At 51.7% G+C, this 17622-nt stretch overlaps 3 protein-coding genes across 3 annotated transcripts; 1 reads left to right on the top strand and 2 right to left on the bottom strand.

Moving 5' to 3' along the window:
* Window positions 1-591: 591 nt before the first annotated feature.
* N7496_012342 (WD40 repeat domain-containing protein) lies at window positions 592-3066 on the bottom strand (the record flags this gene model as incomplete). Its single annotated transcript, XM_056705255.1, has 2 exons — window positions 592-2033; window positions 2082-3066. The coding sequence occupies 2 exons, from the start codon at window positions 3064-3066 to the stop codon at window positions 592-594; spliced, it is 2427 nt and encodes an 808-aa protein (XP_056549153.1).
* Window positions 3067-5780: 2714 nt separating this feature from the next.
* Window positions 5781-9470, bottom strand: chsF (chitin synthase CHS3; the record flags this gene model as incomplete). The annotated part of the gene is made up of 2 exons (XM_056705254.1): window positions 5781-6681; window positions 6742-9470. The coding sequence occupies 2 exons, from the start codon at window positions 9468-9470 to the stop codon at window positions 5781-5783; spliced, it is 3630 nt and encodes a 1209-aa protein (XP_056549152.1).
* A 5050-nt stretch (window positions 9471-14520) lies between these two features.
* On the top strand, window positions 14521-16699 carry chs3 (putative chitin synthase activator (Chs3); the record flags this gene model as incomplete). Its single annotated transcript, XM_056705253.1, has 2 exons — window positions 14521-16396; window positions 16455-16699. The coding sequence occupies 2 exons, from the start codon at window positions 14521-14523 to the stop codon at window positions 16697-16699; spliced, it is 2121 nt and encodes a 706-aa protein (XP_056549151.1).
* Between the last annotated feature and the right edge of the window lie 923 nt (window positions 16700-17622).

Genomic DNA, 17622 nt, shown 5'->3' with positions numbered 1-17622 from the left:
TCGTTGAGTCGTGTAAAGTAGAGTATTCCAAAAAAAAATAAGAGAATTGAATTGGGGGGGGAGATGGTGGAGAGAGCTGAGAGAGGGGTATTTACGTTTGCTCTGGATCGGAGTGGCGTGGTGGGGGTGTTTGGGTTGGTGGGGCTGGAGCTGGACGATGTGCTGGATCAGATCTGATTTGGAGGTGTTTGCCACGTATGTGTCAGGGGGTTGTAGTGTGCTTTATTGGTTGGTGGTTCTGGGAAGGGTTCAGGTTGGTACTGTAGGGGAGGTATGTATTGTAGAAGAGAAGAAGGTTGGCGGAGACTTTTCTACACTGCGAGGAGAGCTGTAGACACGTGGAGAGCGAATCTGTAGTAGAGGTTGCCACGTTTTTCTACGAATAGAAGACAGAGATTCTATTTCAATTCCGGAATTACTTTTACCAGGACAGCCATAAATGCAGAATGGATTGATTCGCGTCATTCTATGAATTCAATAGCCAATAACACCAGAAACCAGAACGAAGAACACAATGCTCGAGAGAAAGAACAAAAGCCCAGGGTATCAGATGCGAATCGCAAGGAACAAAAGAAAGAAAGAACCACCCATTTACAACATAAACATCTCATACTCCGCCTCATCCAACGTCCTCAAAAACCTCAACTCCCTCTGCCTCCGACCAACAAGACACCTCTCATCCCCTTCCAACTCCCCCTCACCCAACCACTCATTCGGCAGATCCGCCAATCCAAACGCCTGCCCCCAATTCCGACGCTCATACCGCATAAACCCGCCAAAATGTGGGTCCGTATTGGCAACCCAAATCGAGCCACCGTCAGGCGCGTAGTCGGCACCTCCGATTTCGCCGAAGAAATCGTGTACCTGCCTCGACTGATACATCTGCGCGTCAATGATGGAGATTCGGTCTGCGGGTTCGGCGCAGAGGAGGGTGCGGGGTCCGCCGCCGACGGGGGAGAAGCGCAGGGAGCGGTAGCCTGCGACGTCCGAGTCGATGGTTTCTAGGGGTCGCCAGGTACGTGCGTCCCAGATGATGACCGTTTTGTCTTGGTTGCTGGTTGCGATGTGTCGCATGTCTGGGGACCAGGCACAGGCGAAGCCGAAATCACGGTGGCCACGGAGGGGGTGCACGGGACGACCGGTGTCGGCTTCGATGACCCATGCGTCTGGGGAATCGCCAATGACGACGCGGAGTCGGCTATCTGGTGATGTCGCGGTGCAGTTTATTGGGCGGGAGAGTTCTTGGTCGGACAGGAAGATGTTCGCCTCGCAATCTAGGACGCGAAGGTGTCGGTCATTCGAGGCGAAGACGCAGATGGGTGAGTCGCCGGATCGATTACGGATAATATCGACGTGGTTGGTGATGCCGTCGTTGAAATCGGGGGTGACGAGCCCTTTTGCACCACAGCCTTCACCGCTGGTCCCACGTAGTGCGTACTCACCGCAGAACCCGCCTGCGACGGTAAGACCGTATGCTGATTTCATACTGGAAATCTTGACTGGACTGAGGAATCCAGACTCTGGTGCTGGGCGGGTAAGATCGATAAGACAGCGGATATCGTCAAAGTCTGGCGTCCACGAGTAGACTTTAGACCGGCTAGCAAAGTGGACAGTGTTGTATCCGGGCACAGACATCAGATTGCGTAGCTGGAAGTGCTCCACGGTCGCCTTGTACTCTGTATGCATAGACTTTTCTTGGAAGAAGTTTTCGTCCTGGGGAAGCCGTTCGGCGAAAATATTGTGCGAATAATCGAGGTTGTGGTAGGAAGTGTACCATGCATCGCGGAGTGCGCGAGCATCAGACCGTTTCACCTTGAGTGTTTCTGCCCAAGGCATCTGCTGTAGATCGTAGAAACGGCCCTTGAACCCTCGTGGGCGGTGGATTTCTAGTGGCTGTTGCCAGCCCATCATTTTGGATAGAGGACGCAGCTGGGGAGGAACTCGGTTCTCGGAATGGAAACCATTGGGGATGATATTGGAGTGGACCATCCAGCGTTGAATGAACTCATCGATGGTCAAATTTCGTTCATATGCTAGAACTGGTTAGAGATGCCCACAGAGAAAGATTGGGGGCCTCATACTTGTTGTGTGAATGATAGACGCAGGATGCCATTCAGCGTCCTCTTCTGGTAGAGGCTCGACAGGAAGTGGACCTGCAGGGGGAAACTCAGGTGCTACCGCAGGAACTTGCGGTGGAGTGGGATTCGTCGGTTCGTAACTGATAGTCTGGTAAAACTCATCCAGATTCACATCGTGCATTGCAGTCTCGCGCGGCGAGTGCCCGGCAATATACTTGCGGTAGTATTCTTCCTCGTCGGGGTAGAAACGGAGCAAGTCATCTAGATCATCATCCGGAACGGTCGATGGCGATGGCTGGTCCTCCTCCAGAACAGAGTCATAGTCCATGACCATCTCCTTCCGCAACTGGTCAGTCTGTGCCGCTATCGTCGCGATGTTCTGCCATGTCGCGGTTCGGTCAATCAAGTCATGTACGATGCTCTCCATATCCACATCACTCTCACTCGTCTCCGAACCCGACGACGAATCCTCCGATTCTGATGGGAAGCTGTCTGCTCCAGAATGCGTCGAGTACAACACGTTGGCCGAAGGATCCGAGGTATTTCCTTCCACTTCCATGATCCCGGCTCCAGATCGGGGGAACGACGAGGCACCGCCGGTAACAGCATTCACAACCTGATTAACAATAAAAGAACCGCTCTCCTCGTTGACGGCATGGGGATACTGGGCTACAGCTGCCAAAGCCGCAACCCCCACATTGTGCAACCGCCGATCCTCCTGCGCAGCCATATCGCCAACCGCAGTCGCCAAGGCCGAAGAAGAGGAACCACGAAGAACTTCCATGCTCAGGGCCGACGCAACGTCGCCATCGAGAATAGCGGACCTGCCGCTGGGGACGTCTGACGAATCACTATTCATACGTGAATGAGCTGGCACTCCAGCAGTATCACATGACCCATTTCGAGACGCAGGTGGTGAGAGATAATCTGACTGGCGAGGCAAGTCCGATGAGGGCAGCGTAGTTCCAGCGTTGCTGTCACCACGCATTGCCCGTCATGGAGGGTCGGAAAGTGCGCAGGTCTCCCGGTCCGGGGAAGATACCGAAATGGCGGGGGGGGGGTGTGAAATTCGGAGAGAAGCGAGAGCTAAATTGCCTTTGGGGGGGGGGGGAAATAAAAGCCCGCAGTTCGGAAACGGAGCGAAGTCAAGAAAGTGATCTGTAGAGCGACGTGCCAGGCACAATGCAGAACAGAGGCAGATAATTAATGCCGGAAAAGAGAATAGGCCGGGGGTTGATTGGCAGCGCGGGGTTACACAGTCGAAGTAGAGGCTGGCAGCGTAGGCAGCGTATCTATTCTCGCAGAACCCTAGATGTCGGGGGGGTTTTCTTCTTTCCTTCTTCCTTTTCTATCTTCGGTCTTCGTCTTGACTTTCACGAGGGTTTGTCGACTGGCAGCTGACTGATACGCACTGAAGTTTGTCGCCAAAAGCGTGGCTTACTGGGTCTCAGGCGCCGACGAGAAAGACCGTAGTTAAATGCGGGCGGAAGTAAAATGCCGAGGGAGAGCAACGGTTGGAGTCGGCGAGAAGTATAAGATGGTCAGATCGCACGGGCTGCAAAGGCGACCAGGGATGGATAGACCGAATAGCGGGGTGCGGGCAAGGCAGTAGTCAGCGCAGGGGGCAAAGAATGAAGGGCGTAGGTTATAGAGGAGGGAGGTAAAGTAAACCCGTACTCCGTAGTCTTGGAACGGAAAGAGTCGTTTTGTCGGCACGGGTCAAGCGACTTCCAACGTGGCTTTCACGCCGTTAAAGTCTCCAACACGGAGACCCGGCGCAGTAGAGAGAGAGAGAGTTGGGGACTGAGCGCAGGCCGTTTTTTTGGGGCTAGCGCCTTGAGTCTTGACGGGTCCAGGAAAGCGGCGGATGCAGGCGATGCGATTGGGAAGGGCACGTAACCAGGAACCCAGGAATTTAGTTCAGTAGGCACCGACTGTCCGAGCGTACTTTTGCCTGATGGGCATGACAGGTGTGGGAAGGATGGGGGAACGTGGAGCGTGGTCGGAGGTAGGGCAAGGAAGATCCCAGTTTGGGTATGATAGTAGTAGCGGAGACTGGAGATCGTGGTCGAGTGAGAGCTTCAAATTATCCCAATTCTGGCGATGCAGTCCCAGGATACAAGTCGAGGCTGATAAGCGGGATGTAAGATGACGAAACGAGAAGTGGAGTGAGAGGGTGGGGGGGAATCTGCTGGGCGGTGGTGGTTGACGGTTGAACCGGTTGGTGATGGGAGAGGGGCAGTGCAGGCAGCTGAAGAAGGAAATAAAGATGATGTGCGAATAAGAAAGTGAAAACACAGAGGTTGATGAAACTCAAGTAGGAGAGATGAGGAGCTGAGCTGTTGCCTCCTAACTGCTGTACGAACTTCTCAAAATTGAGGTTGGACGTTCGAGGATCAGGGTTAGTCAGCAGAACCACGTTCCATCGTTACGTGATCCAAGGGACTCGGCTGGTGATTCCTGGGGTAATAATCCTGTCGATATACTTCAGAACCGAGGTTCACCTTAAAGAAGGAAACTATACATTCATATATACCATATTATTCCCTCCTAGAGCGAATATATCCATCTCCAATTCATTCCTCAATTCATAATCCCTACCCATCGCCCTGCACCTCCATGTAAATTATCATGCAGGGAGCGACGCATTGCAGATCCAATCCTGGCCAATGCCCGGATGACCTGCGCTTTGATCCATTAGGCACGCTTTGGGCCGGGGGCAAAAGGGAAAATGGTGATCCAAGCCACAGCCCTGAACCCAAGCCCCGGGGATCGGAGTTCATAACCGGGTCAGTCATCATGTAGCCCCGAGTAGCTTATAGCAGCCACAGTAGTCCTCGTATGTGGCGAGTGTGGAGGGGGGCGAGGGAGATCGAGGAGACGGGCACACTATCGAAGTATAATATCCTGGTGTTTGGATGAAATAGTCAAATCAAAGCTGGGACGGAATGTATTTCCGAGTGTTTAAAAGTATGATGAGAGATCTACCATGCTCTTGAAGCCCGGTCGATCATCCGCTACGTAGCTTGTGGTTGCATATAGTACGATATCTACAGTTCCGCCATTGTTGGGCTTTCTAAGGATGGAGATGGGAGGTAAGATAAGTTTCTGCATCAACTGACAATCCGGAGAAGACAATTACTAGCTGTTTCATACAAGTCGAAACCAGAATGACACCATTCGCGGGCAAAACAGACAGATCCAAAAAAAGCAATATCGATGTCAATTGGGCACAAACATGCTGGAAACGGTAATATCAGGTACCCGATCTCCAGATCAACACACCAGTCAATAGCCCGGTCGCTGTACAATCTCAAGCTAACAAAGGGACAAAAGGAATATGAGATAAGAAAGATCCAAATACCGATGACACACGTAAGATGTATGTAAGCTCTCGTCACTCGTGCAGCGCTGGTCAATTGGCGAACACGGATTAGATCAATGCAAGTCAAGTAAGTCCACCATTATCCACAATCTCCAAAACAGCTGCGTAGATTAAGTACAAATAAAATGCAAAATATAATATTGAAAACGCCGTCCCGAGAGTGATAAGTGCTTCATATGGTAAATACGATGGTATGAAAAATGGTATGTAAATGGCAAGAAATAAATCACAATCGAAAACCGACCGCAGGGCAAATTAACAAAAACCATAAGGGGAGGGTCCGTCGACAAGGAAACGACGTCAATAACTGACCCACTCTAATAATCCGAGTACGCCTCGTAATTTCCAGGGTACCCGTTGCCAGAGGCATGAGTCTGCGGCTGCGTCCAGCCATTATTCCGCATACGACGCTCCTTCTCAAAGTCGCGCCACCGCTTCATGGTGATCTGCGTACTGTCGAATTCGCCTTCTGCCGCACCGTGACCCTTGTCCTTCTCGCCGGCCGTCTTCCGGGTATCACCCCAGGAGAAGTCGTCGAATTTCCAGAACGCATAAGTAGGCAGAACGAAGTTCCAAATGGGAAGGGAGCACAGGTAGATCAGCATCCAGAGGACGTAGACGAGACGGTGGGCAGTGACCACGATCAGGACACCCGGGAGACCGAGAATCAGAGCAAGCAGGACCAGAGGAATGACCTGCACTGGCCTGCGGACGATGGAGGAAATGACGACGTAAATAGTGAAGGCAATGGCGGCGGGGAGGACCAGAGTGCCGATAAGCTCAATGAAGATGACAAACTGCATACTGAAGCAGAACGTTCCACAGAGATCGCGAACAAGCACTAGTTCTAGCAGATTGTGCACAGTACTGTTGATCCAGCGACGACGCTGGGAGAGTAGGACCATGAACTTGTCGGGGACGACAGTCTTGCAAACGGCTTGCGGGACGAAGATCTGTTTGCGCTTGGGGAAGGTCTTGAGCATCAGTGTGGTGAGGTATCGATCCTCACCCAGGAGAAGCAAGTTCTTCTTGTGCAAGGTATCAACCACGTTTTCAGAGTAGTGCTCGACAATGTCCGGGTTGGCCAGAATGGGCACCCAGTAGTTTTGACCACCCTTGGGAGCCTTGATACGGTACATCGAGAAACAACCGGGCAAACAAGTGACACCACCGAAAACGGACTCGAATGACTTGGCCTGGTGATGGGAAATGAAGTATCTATGAGAGAAGTATCGTTAGTATAGGGCACCACCAGCAGCAGACGATAGAGAAACGTACTCGAAAACTTGAATCATCGTAACCCAGCTGTCAGTCTTGTTGGCAATCTTGGTCTCTCCACAAAGACCCATCACATCGGGATCCTTGACCATGGCCGAAATCATATGCGTCAAACTATCCGGGAACACCTTTGTATCGGCATCGACCATGAGAACGACCTCGTAGAAGTCCGGCGGAATACCAGTAACATTCCACATGCCATTGAACATCTCAAACTCAAGCTCGGTCATACGCTCGTCAAACATGACCTTCTGCAAGAAGGACATCAGAATAATCTGACTATCACGCTTACCACGGTTACCGGGCTTGGACTGGGTCGCTTCGGCAGGGGTACCGCACTTGACGATAACCATCATCGGGACACGCTGTTGCTTCTCGGGAGGAATCATGGAGGTCTCGCCATAGTCGTAGAAACCAGAGTAAACCTTGGCCATGTTGTGACGCTTGGATCCAGTGGCAACGGCGACATAAGAGAAAGGCTGGACTTCATCGGGAGGAACAACGTGGTCCTTTACCATGCCGAGTACAATTTCGGGAGTCGAAAACTCTTCACCCTTTCCTTTGATCAGACCGTCACAAATAACGAGAATCGTCTTGTGACTGTTAGGGTAGTCGGTCATGGCAATCGAGTCGAGAGTCGTCCGAATACCTTCCTCGCCTTCAGAGTAACAAGTGACAATGCAAAGAGCGTGGGCCAATGGATAGCCAAACGGCTGCCAATCAGGTGGAGGTTGCGGAACAACGGATTCATGAATGAACCCTGCGGGACCGGGACCTTCAGATTCAGAAACGATAGTGGAAAATCCGGGTTCTTGCTGTCCTTGGGGCACGAGGCTGGTTCGGCTGGCGCCAGGGTTATGACGAGAGTTATCCGCGCTGAGGGTGCCGTTACTGCTGTTGTGGCTGAGTTTGTACATGGTGTTGCTGTTGGCAGAACTGGGCATGAGACGAGAGGTCGAGTTCTGGCTGGCCATGGTGACATATTGCCTGTTTTGTTTGCCGCTGCCGGTACTGCCAACCACATAAGGACTGGAGAAACGAGATGTAGTGGGCAAGAAACTGGCACGCTTGCTGACACGATCAGGAACGGGGGGATCAGCAATACGAGGAGCGGGGCGATAGATATCATTGGACCAGTCTTCGATCTGCTGATTGCGAGTTCGGGCATCGGAAGCCATGCTGGTACTCTGGGCGGCGAATCTGGGCGCAAGGAACCACTGGAAAAGCAGGGCAAAGGCGAACTTGACGACGACGATGGACAGAATGAAGATCAAAGACACGTAGAGCACAACCTTGGAGGCAATACAACCGACGGTGTCCGTGTCGATGCTGCCGACCTTGATGATCTGGGTCAGACATTTGCCAATCTTCTTCTGGTCTCCGCTTTGGAAATAATAGGTGAGATCGACACCACGGACGGCAGAGTTCTCGCGTAGCTCATCAAATTCAGCAGGGTATTCCACCTGATCAGTGTTGAACCACCGTAGCAGATCCAGATCCAGAACATTGCCAGAGTAGACGGCCAAGTTTCGACTCTTGTTCTTGGTATCCTCCCAAGTGTAGTATACATCTCCGGATCCAGTCAGGTCGTAGAAGGAATTACGTGCGGACCCACTGGTATGACAGGCCCAACCCTCGTAATAGGAAGTTGTGAAGTTTGGCTCCGAGGAGCCGTCCTGGTTGAACGCTGTGCAGGGGAAGTACCAACCAAGGTCGCCCTTGGAGTTAGTAGGAACACCGCCGCCATCCTTAGCAGTGATAAGCCCCTTGCAAGCACCGTTAACTTGTTGGAAGAAGAAACTACCATCCTGGCCGCCGTACTTGTGCGGAAGATCGTACAGAACGTTGGTACCGGACGGGATGCCCTCAGCAGCAGGGTGTGTCGATTTGGTCAAATCGTAGGCCTTGCCATGGAAGATCATGTATCCACTACCGACCTCATTGACCTTTAGACGAACAGGGGGTGTACCGCAGACCACGGCCGTGAAACCGAATGTCAGGAAACCCACAAAGGCGGCAATCATGAGAATCAAACTGATCAAGCCAATCTTCTCTCGCCAGGCAGTGCGCTGCTCCTTCTGCGGCATGCCAAAACATTTGAGTACAAAGTCGGGGACCAAGCAACTAATCAAGGCACAATAGGTCGTCCACAAGTCTGGCGGCCGTGCCTGCTCCATGGCCTTCTGCCGCCTCCTCTCCTCAGCAGAGGTGCCGCTCTTCGACGTCCGGTGAGAAGATCTCTTCTTCTTTTTCGACCGGTGCCGACTCGGCGCGCGGTCCATGGGTTTATTCACGTTTCCATGCGCGCCGTACAGCTGCTCCTTCGACTTCGAATCCATGCTCTTCGAGCTGTTTGTCTCGGCCTCGGGGTCGCGGTCGAGCAGCGGGTCATCGCCCGTGGAGGAAGGGTGGACGGGCATACGGTGAGATCGCTGTCGGTAGTGGTAATTGGGGTGATCCCGATCCATGTGGCGTCGCTCTGGCTTGATTAGGCTCTTCTTGCGCTTCACGTCACCGCCGCGCTCCATGCGTTCCTCATCCGTTTCGGCGGCCCTTCGGTGACTCTGCGATCGGCGGCGGTGGTGTCGGTGGGAGGACGGCGAAGTTGGGTTGTCGCTGAAATTGCCAGAGTCGATGTCTCGGTGTCGCCGACGGTGAGAGGGCTCGCGGAAAGCGCTGCGCTCCTCACGCCGGGGCGAGGCCTTGCCAGGCCTTTGCGGCAAAGACATTGCGGTCCTATCGGCGGGGTTTCAGTCAGACGGGCTGTCAGACAGCAGACGAGATATGAGTCGCCGTAGGATAGAGATATCGCGCTCACTTTTTAGATCGCCGCGATCATGCAACTGCAGTGTTGTTTTTTTTTTGCTGCGATGCTCGTTTTCTTTTTAGGAGGTGGATGTTTTGCTGTCGCGACTAGCACATAATCGACCCTCGATTTGATCAGTGGAGAAAACGGGGGTGCCCGATTTGCGCAAGGTGCGTCTCCCGGTCGCGCACTAGAGAGCGAGAGAAGCTCAGTTCCCCGTCAGGCACCGTTTCTCAAAGTGCGGTTCGAAAATGAGCCGATGAACTCTGCGCGAGTTCAAATTCAGTCTCGACTGGCGGACACTGCAGGTTTCCAGGTGGTAGCGCTGGACAGCGGTCGGCCGGTGCAACGATGGCCGGGGGTGGAGAATAAACAAAGGTCCACACAGCGATGGGTCAGTGAGCGACGGAAAGACCAGCGAGGTCAAAGAAGGGGTCGAGTTTGAACGAGAGGATAGGCCACCGATAGCGAGTGCAGGATGTACCTCTTAATGGGATGAGGACTGGTACCTGTGAAAGTCGAGTCGAGGACTGGAGAGAACCAGAAGTGAGACAAAGACGACCGGGTGATTCTGTGGGGGGGGGGGAGGAGAGACTCAGGGTCTCCGAGTCACGGGCCCAGAACTTTAGTACTCTTTTCTAAGGGACTGACTTGACTAGTAGTCGCATATAAGGAGGTATTTTATTACTACTAGTGCGTACAAAACATTAGTAAATGTTTAGCGTTGCGTTCATGAATTTTCAGAGACAGCCCTTGGCCTTGCATAGTTCCTTCGTCAATACTTGTGTAGTAGTGACTATGCTTTACCTGATAAAAAATCTCTGCTCCGATTCTTCTCCGTGCCCATGATATTGACCCCTAATCACTAAACCCTCGAATATTGTGGACATGAAATCAGCCCAAAAAACCCCTAAATTAGCACTGCAACCAAATAATCATCTCCTGGTTGTCGCTAGGGGCAATGGCCTCTGCATCCCACCAATCACCATGCGATTGGCGACTCGACCCGTGGAGCTCCGCCCAGTTGCGCCGCGGGAACAAATCACACGCCCAGAAGAGCAGCGCCATCCCTCTCAAGGCTAGGCCCGGCTCGGTTGGTGCTTTGCTGAGGGGGAAGATCAAGCCGAGGGCGTATTTCGTGCTTGTCTCGCGAATCTTTTAGTTTGGTTAGCAGTTAAATTAGCTTGACGAGATTGATGGAGCTAAGCTTTATCAGGAACGCGACAGTGTCTTCTGGTCACGGGGGGTTGCTATTTTGGTAGACAGACAGGGTGAACTGCTGCTTATTATGCCGTTCATAACTATCTCGACATTCGTGGTTATTGACTACTGTCATATCTTCGATATTCGGAATACCTACTACTTATTGTAGGAAAACTATCAAAGAAATCAAATGTTGATTCGAATCATTGATCATTTAATCCTACGTTCTAACAATGATGATGCGTCCCTGCTTGCGTCCTCCAATGACTATTAATGCATTGCAATAGCCGATTCCTACCATAAGTACCAAGTACTTCGCATATTGGTTGTACAACTCCCCAGCCCTCTGATCTATCGCTTCTGTCTCCCTGTTGCATTCTTCTTTGTACCCGGGATAGAGAAAGGAAGCTGTTAGCGGGCTACACTGTCCTGCCTATGGGCAGAATACGAGCCTCCATGCGAAGGCCTCGTCGTGTATGTCATGTCTTTCAGCCGCTTCCCCGCAATAACCCATGGATTCGAATGGGCGCAGCATAACGAGTGTAAACAACACTAATGGTCAGTATTCAATTGAATAAATAGGGGATTGAGTCGCTGGTGGCTCCCTGTTATTGTCTTTAGTAACAGACGCCTTGCAGGATATCGGATTGATCGAAATGTAGGTATTTCTTCGTGTCAGAATGGGGGTTGGGACGTCTTAATGATCCTACACTCGACTCCTACTGACACGGCAAATATAATCGAGCCGTTCGAGACCGTTGAGGCTCTCGTGTTCCCTCGTTGTACAAGTAAATGAACCTCGTAGCCATCATGTCTCACCTTTAGCGACACATCTCTACGATGGACACTGGACAGGGGCTGATTCGCCAATTTGGCCCCTGCGCTCGAGCGTCCTTACGATGGGATCGACTAGCGTGTGGGCGATCATCGCGGTACTTGGTCCGCCCTCCTCGAGCTGACAGGCTTGATATACACGAAGTACGGAAAGTAGTGCTTGGTATGCTCTTGACCGTGAGCATTTTACAACTACATTAATTGATACGTCTCAATATATAGGATACGGTGAGTGTTTATTTCACATTTCAATATCTTTGCCGCCTGCGTCTCGAAGCTAGATTGACCGGTCGGCCTAGGAACACTGGACCCTGTGCTGGATTGCTGGGACGGTATCCCTTTCTGCAGCGCGGTGCAGCGCATGGGAACCACGTTCTACAGCTTGGACTGGAATGCGGTGGATCTTTGCATCTGACACTGGTGATCGGGAGGGGTGTGGCGTTGGTATGCGCCAAGGTCGTATGAGGGAGGATGTTGCAGCATTCTACAGAGTACTATCTGATGAATACATACTACAATTACCTCCTTCTGTTGCTAGTATCGGGGAACCAAGTACTGTAGTTTTCGAAGCGTCGTCATCTAAGACTAGTATATCATGATAAATTCGTAATCCAATTCAAGAAATCGTCTCCTCTTCACTCATCCACGTACACCAACGCAGCAAGGAGGTCGATGTATAAGAGATGTACGAAGCAAGAGGCCCGTGGCTCGGGCCATGCGAGACGAACAAGGCACCAAAGAGAAGACTCGACAAAACTCAATTCCTCCCTTCGAATTTCTCCCGTTGGATACTCTGCATTCAACGAAGAAAAAACCAGGAAGACTCGCAGACGCAGACGGTATACTTGCGTGCCAAGACGTTCTCGCTGGCTTCGTGCTGACTTGACCGCCAGTGTTAGATTGTCTCATCGCAGCGGCTACGGTGGCGCCAGAGGGCCAGGCTACCACACGGGTCACGACGGAGCGTTGGAATGCGCTGTCCAGTACTGGTTCTCGATACTGTACCTACTCGGGCAGAATCACCTCATCTTTCTCCAACTCATGCGATCGTCTCATACCTACGTGAGCCGATGAATCAGGCTACTGCCAAGAACCGGACAGGTCAGCCTCCGCCCCGAAGCAGTCATGTCTGAGGTGCATTCTACAGTATTTCAGTATTTCAGTATTTCTTTCGATCTCAAGCAGTCTTTCGCAGATGAATTTCTCTCAAGACCCGCCCAGTCGCAGGCTATGCCAGTGGCGCGGGAGCTGAACTAGAAAAACAAAAACACTTTTCCCTTTCGCTAATCGGAGGCTGAATAGGAAAGAAGGACAAAGAAGACACGGGAATGACAAGAGATGTCCGCAGTAAGAACCAACCAGATCGCAAAGTATCCGAGCCTCGAAAAAGGCTCATTTCGTGCCGCCCCAGTTCTTAACCTAATTCGAGCCCCTCGCGACATCTCAGGTCTTGGTTCTGGGGGATTTTAACATCGGCATCGGGCTTGCCCTTGGCTTCTACTAAGTTCTAACTGAACAAGGGTGAACTCCGCGTGTTTGTTGGTGGAGACGGTGGATCACAGATCCGATCCTGGCCTGGTCGGACAGAGCAGAGCCGTGCAGCTTTTCTCGGATTGAGTCCTCGAGTGGGTAGATGAGGGCTTTTTATTGGAGGAGGGGGTTTTCTTTCCTTTGGACCCCATCTTGAATTGTCGAATTGGGTTACTAGCGTCAAAAGGGGATACCTGGAGAATGAGATCCCTTTTCAGCCCGTGTTATACGAGGAGAAGGGACAGCACATAGCAGGCTAGCAGGGCAATTTTTTTGATGGCGGTTATAAGGCCGGAAGAGGCGTGGGATGGGCATAAGAATAGAAACCGCCTAAAAAGTTGGTTTCTTGCAAGACTTGCAGTAGTCTCCCAGTGTAGTTGTGACTTTTCCCGAGTATGGGGATCGAATTGAGTGGTTCACGTAATAATAGTTCCCCCCACTTTCTGCGCCGCATGATGTCCGCATTTTTTTTTTCTTTCCTTTTTTTTTGGTCTTTTGTCTCAAATTCTGACTATCGCGGCAATTTTTGGCAGCCTAACAATTTTATGGAAGATCTTAAAGATCTAGATAAGTTGTCAGGCTTCTACTATGAGTAGATAAACAAAACAATAACTCTTCCAGGATAATAACCCCAGCCTAAAGACCATAGGACGCAAAAAGTCAAAACCTCCTCGTAAAGCTTTATGAGTAAACTAGCGATGGCGGAGATGACCCTTGGACCTTGACTGCCTGAATTATTACTTATTACAGTATTCTAAGTACATCGTGCACTGTGCAAAGGACACCAAGCCCACTAACTCGTGCACTAAACTGCACTAACAGAACCAAGTAGAGTATGCCCACTTCCTCTTACTCCGACTCCTCCAACTCTTCCCCTCCCCTCGCTTCATGAACCCATTACCTTCTTTTATTCCTTTCCATATCAATAACTGATCCAAGTCGGTAAATCCGGTTTCTTCAAAGTCTCCCTCTCCTATTCCTCGCCTGGTAAATCTGCGCGGTAGCTCTCCCCAACTCCACCTTTGAACTGAACGAATAAACGACCAGAGACTGGGGCTACCCGACCAGGCTCCACGACCCTTTCGAGCTTTGGAACCCTGTTTCCCTTTCCCCAGAGTTCAAGGGAGGAGAAAAGAACGAAAGCTGTCCTGGTCACTCGATTTTGACCGAGAAACTTACCTCCTTCATCTCATCTCCTCGGCCTTTCCATGTCGCAATAAGAACCACCCGCCCTGCCCCGTGCTCCCGTCATTTCGCCTCACTCGTTTAAATTTGGATCGCCCGTCTCATTTCGCCGCCTGTCGTTACAACGGGGAATTTCCTCTAGCACGACCCCTCAAAAACACTCGCTGTATAGCTTGCAATTCGCATCTCGTTTCGCAGCAGCACCATCCAGGGTCTGGAAAATGGCCTCTCCCATCGCTGCCGAGCATCCCCCCATCCCCTCTCCTCCGCCAGCATACCTCCGATCAACGCCTCCATTCCCCTCCCCATCCTACGAGTCAACCCCCCGCACGATTCCCCAGCGCCCCGGGGTGGTGCAAATCGCACGGAAACCGCTGTCAGTGGTGACCCCGGACTCCGAGACCCTACCAGTTATTCAAGCTTCTCCGCGTTCTCCGGTCAGAATCGACCATGGTACCACCAAGATCCCCCCAGCATCGACCGCCCAAATCGAGCACTTCAACAATGTGCCCGAGCCACCACAACTGGAGATTCCCGAATTTGCAAACATCTCTATCGAGGACCCTGCGCAACAACGACAGACTTGGAACCCCGCATTCCCACCCAGGCGAGACTCTATCCAAGCTCCGCAGTATCCGCCGCAGCATCCGCCACAGCATCCATATGGCCATACCCCGGCCAGCAGTGGATCGTGGTCGGTGGTCGAAGGTCAGGTGAAGGAAGATGGCCACGATCCGAAGAAAAGCGGTTCCTTGCGCGGTCAAGAGGGTCTTAGCCAGAATAATTCCTCGCGCGGTAGCTTGGAAAGCGATGCACAGAATTCTGATCCCTACGAGCCTTTGCCCTACTTTCACCAGCAGCAGCAGCAGCAGAGCACCCCCAATGTGCGACACTCCACATTGGGAATGAACTTGGCAGGCAATCCCTCCGGCTCGACTGGTAATTTGGCTGTCCGGCGGTCTCGAATTTCACGGCCTGTCTCGAATTACTCTTCAACGTCGGATGTGGCTGGTGGGAACCACCGTCGCAATCTTTCTGCATCGCCATACATGCAGGGCCGCTCCTCATCGCGCAATTCCACTGCATCTCCCGACAATCGTTCGCTCTCGGTCTTGGATCTGCTCAACACATCATACCCTCAGCCAGGCCCTACTGCCCCGCAATTCGACAACTCTCACCTCCGGTCCTCCGTCGGAAACAATGCCTCTCTTCTCAGCCATAAGCAAACGTTCGAAATGTACCTTGCAAATGTCAAGAAAACCGACGAGCCCCCCGTGCAGTACGAATTCGCCGTGTTCATGATCAATTCCATGCGTGAGATGCCGGCGGTCGACCTCGAAGATTCCACCTCCATCACCCGCCAACGACTTCTGCGCGAGTCGAAATCCATTCTCCAGCGTCTCGCAGACCGCAGCTACCCCTTCGCGCAGTACTATCTCGCCGACGGCTATGCCTCGGGACTCTTCAACAAGGGCAAAGAAGATTACGACCGCGCCTTCCCCAATTTCCTTGCTGCCAGTAAGCACGGGCACATCGAGGCGTGCTACCGTACTGCACTCTGCTACGAGTTTGGCTGGGGTGTCCGCGTGGATGGAGGTCGTGCCGTGCAATTCTACAGACAAGCCGCGTCCAAGAACCACCCCGGCGCTATGCTCCGCATGGCTAAAGCCTGTCTGGCTGGCGATATGGGATTGGGCAAGCGTTACCGTGATGGCATCACTTGGATGAAGCGCGCGGCGGAGTCTTCAGATTCACAGTACAATTCTGCGCCGTACGAGCTGGGTGTCATGCACGAGACTGGCTACGGCGATGACGTCTTCAAGGACGAGTCTTATGCTGCGCAGTTGTTCACCAAATCCGCGGAACTGGGCCACCCCGAGGCTGCGTACCGTCTAGGTGATGCGTACGAGCATGGCAAACTTAATTGCCCGCGTGATCCTGCGCTCAGCATTCACTTTTACACCTCGGCTGCGCAGAGCGGACACCATGCGCTTGCTATGATGGCACTGTGTGCGTGGTATCTTGTGGGCGCGGAGCCTGTTCTCGAGAAAGATGAGAACGAGGCGTATGAGTGGGCTACACGGGCTGCTTCTCTTGGTAGGCTCCCCTCAATTACATTATTGATAAGACATATCGTGCTAATTATTTGATACAGGTCTGTCCAAGGCGCAATACGCCGTCGGTTACTTCACCGAGATGGGCATTGGCTGTCGCCGCGATCCGCTCGAGGCGAACGTCTGGTACGTCAAGGCTGCAGACCAGGGTGACGAACGCGCAAAGCATCGTATCGCTGCTATCCGGGCTGCAGCCGACGGAGCCAATCCAGCTCTTGCAGCTCGCTCTGGAGGGAGGTACCGCAAGGGCGATGCACAGGGTCAAGGTGAGTGCTGCACGCAATGAGGGAGTAGATTCTCGAGGCTGACTTGTTTTAAAATCAGATAAAGCGAAACAAAAGCGCTTCGTCATTTTCTAAACCTGCCGACTTCGTCTAAATTGTGTCACGTCTTATGCAACTTACATTGCCTTGTCTTGTCTTGACCCGTCTCATCCTATCGACCATGATTCCCCACCGCATCCAACTCATTCTCCATACGCTCGCATTGACTTTCGATTTCTCTTTCCCAATCTCGCCTCGATCTGATCGCCATGCTTGTGGCTAATACATAATTCGATCTGCATCATCTCACGCCCAAAGGATCTCTATTGTTTTTTTGTCAAAGTTGATTCTCCCTTGGACATCACGATTCCTGAATTGTGGTTTTTGTGTATAGCGCTCTTCTTTTCTCTCCTTTCTGTCTTTGCATTTGATGCGCACTCCTTTTTATCATTATTTCCATTCTTCCTTCTTCATACTTCATTTTTATCTTGCCCCGTTGGGCTACGCACATGGTTTCGATATTGACTTTTTGACTGTCATCTTTCCTTCTTTTCTATACGCGGGGCGTTTTTTTTCATGCTGGAGCTCTTTCCGCCTTTTCGTTTTCATTTTCCCGTCATATGAATTGAATCTCATGAGATCAGTGGTCTCTTTTTCTTTGGATCTGGTACTCCAATTAGGTAGAAATTGTTGTTGTAGAACCGTCTTGAGATAATGCTTCAGCTTAATTGAGGGCTGTATATGAATCGACCAATAGAAAGCAGAAAGTATGTTGGGTTAAGTTATACTGTAAAGAATTCTATAATGTATCCTAACCTTTCATTGTTTTCATATTTCGAGTCTCTGAAGGAAATGAAAACCGCGGGTGGCTCTTAATCTACAGTGGTTTTAGCACCTATAAGTCTCGAGGTCATAAAATTCTACTTTACCGCGTCATCATATTTTA

Source organism: Penicillium cataractarum (assembly GCF_028827025.1).
Source record: "Penicillium cataractarum strain IBT 29864 chromosome Unknown utg000010l, whole genome shotgun sequence".
Classification (NCBI taxonomy): domain Eukaryota; kingdom Fungi; phylum Ascomycota; class Eurotiomycetes; order Eurotiales; family Aspergillaceae; genus Penicillium; species Penicillium cataractarum.
This window is presented reverse-complemented; position numbering and strand designations above follow the sequence as displayed.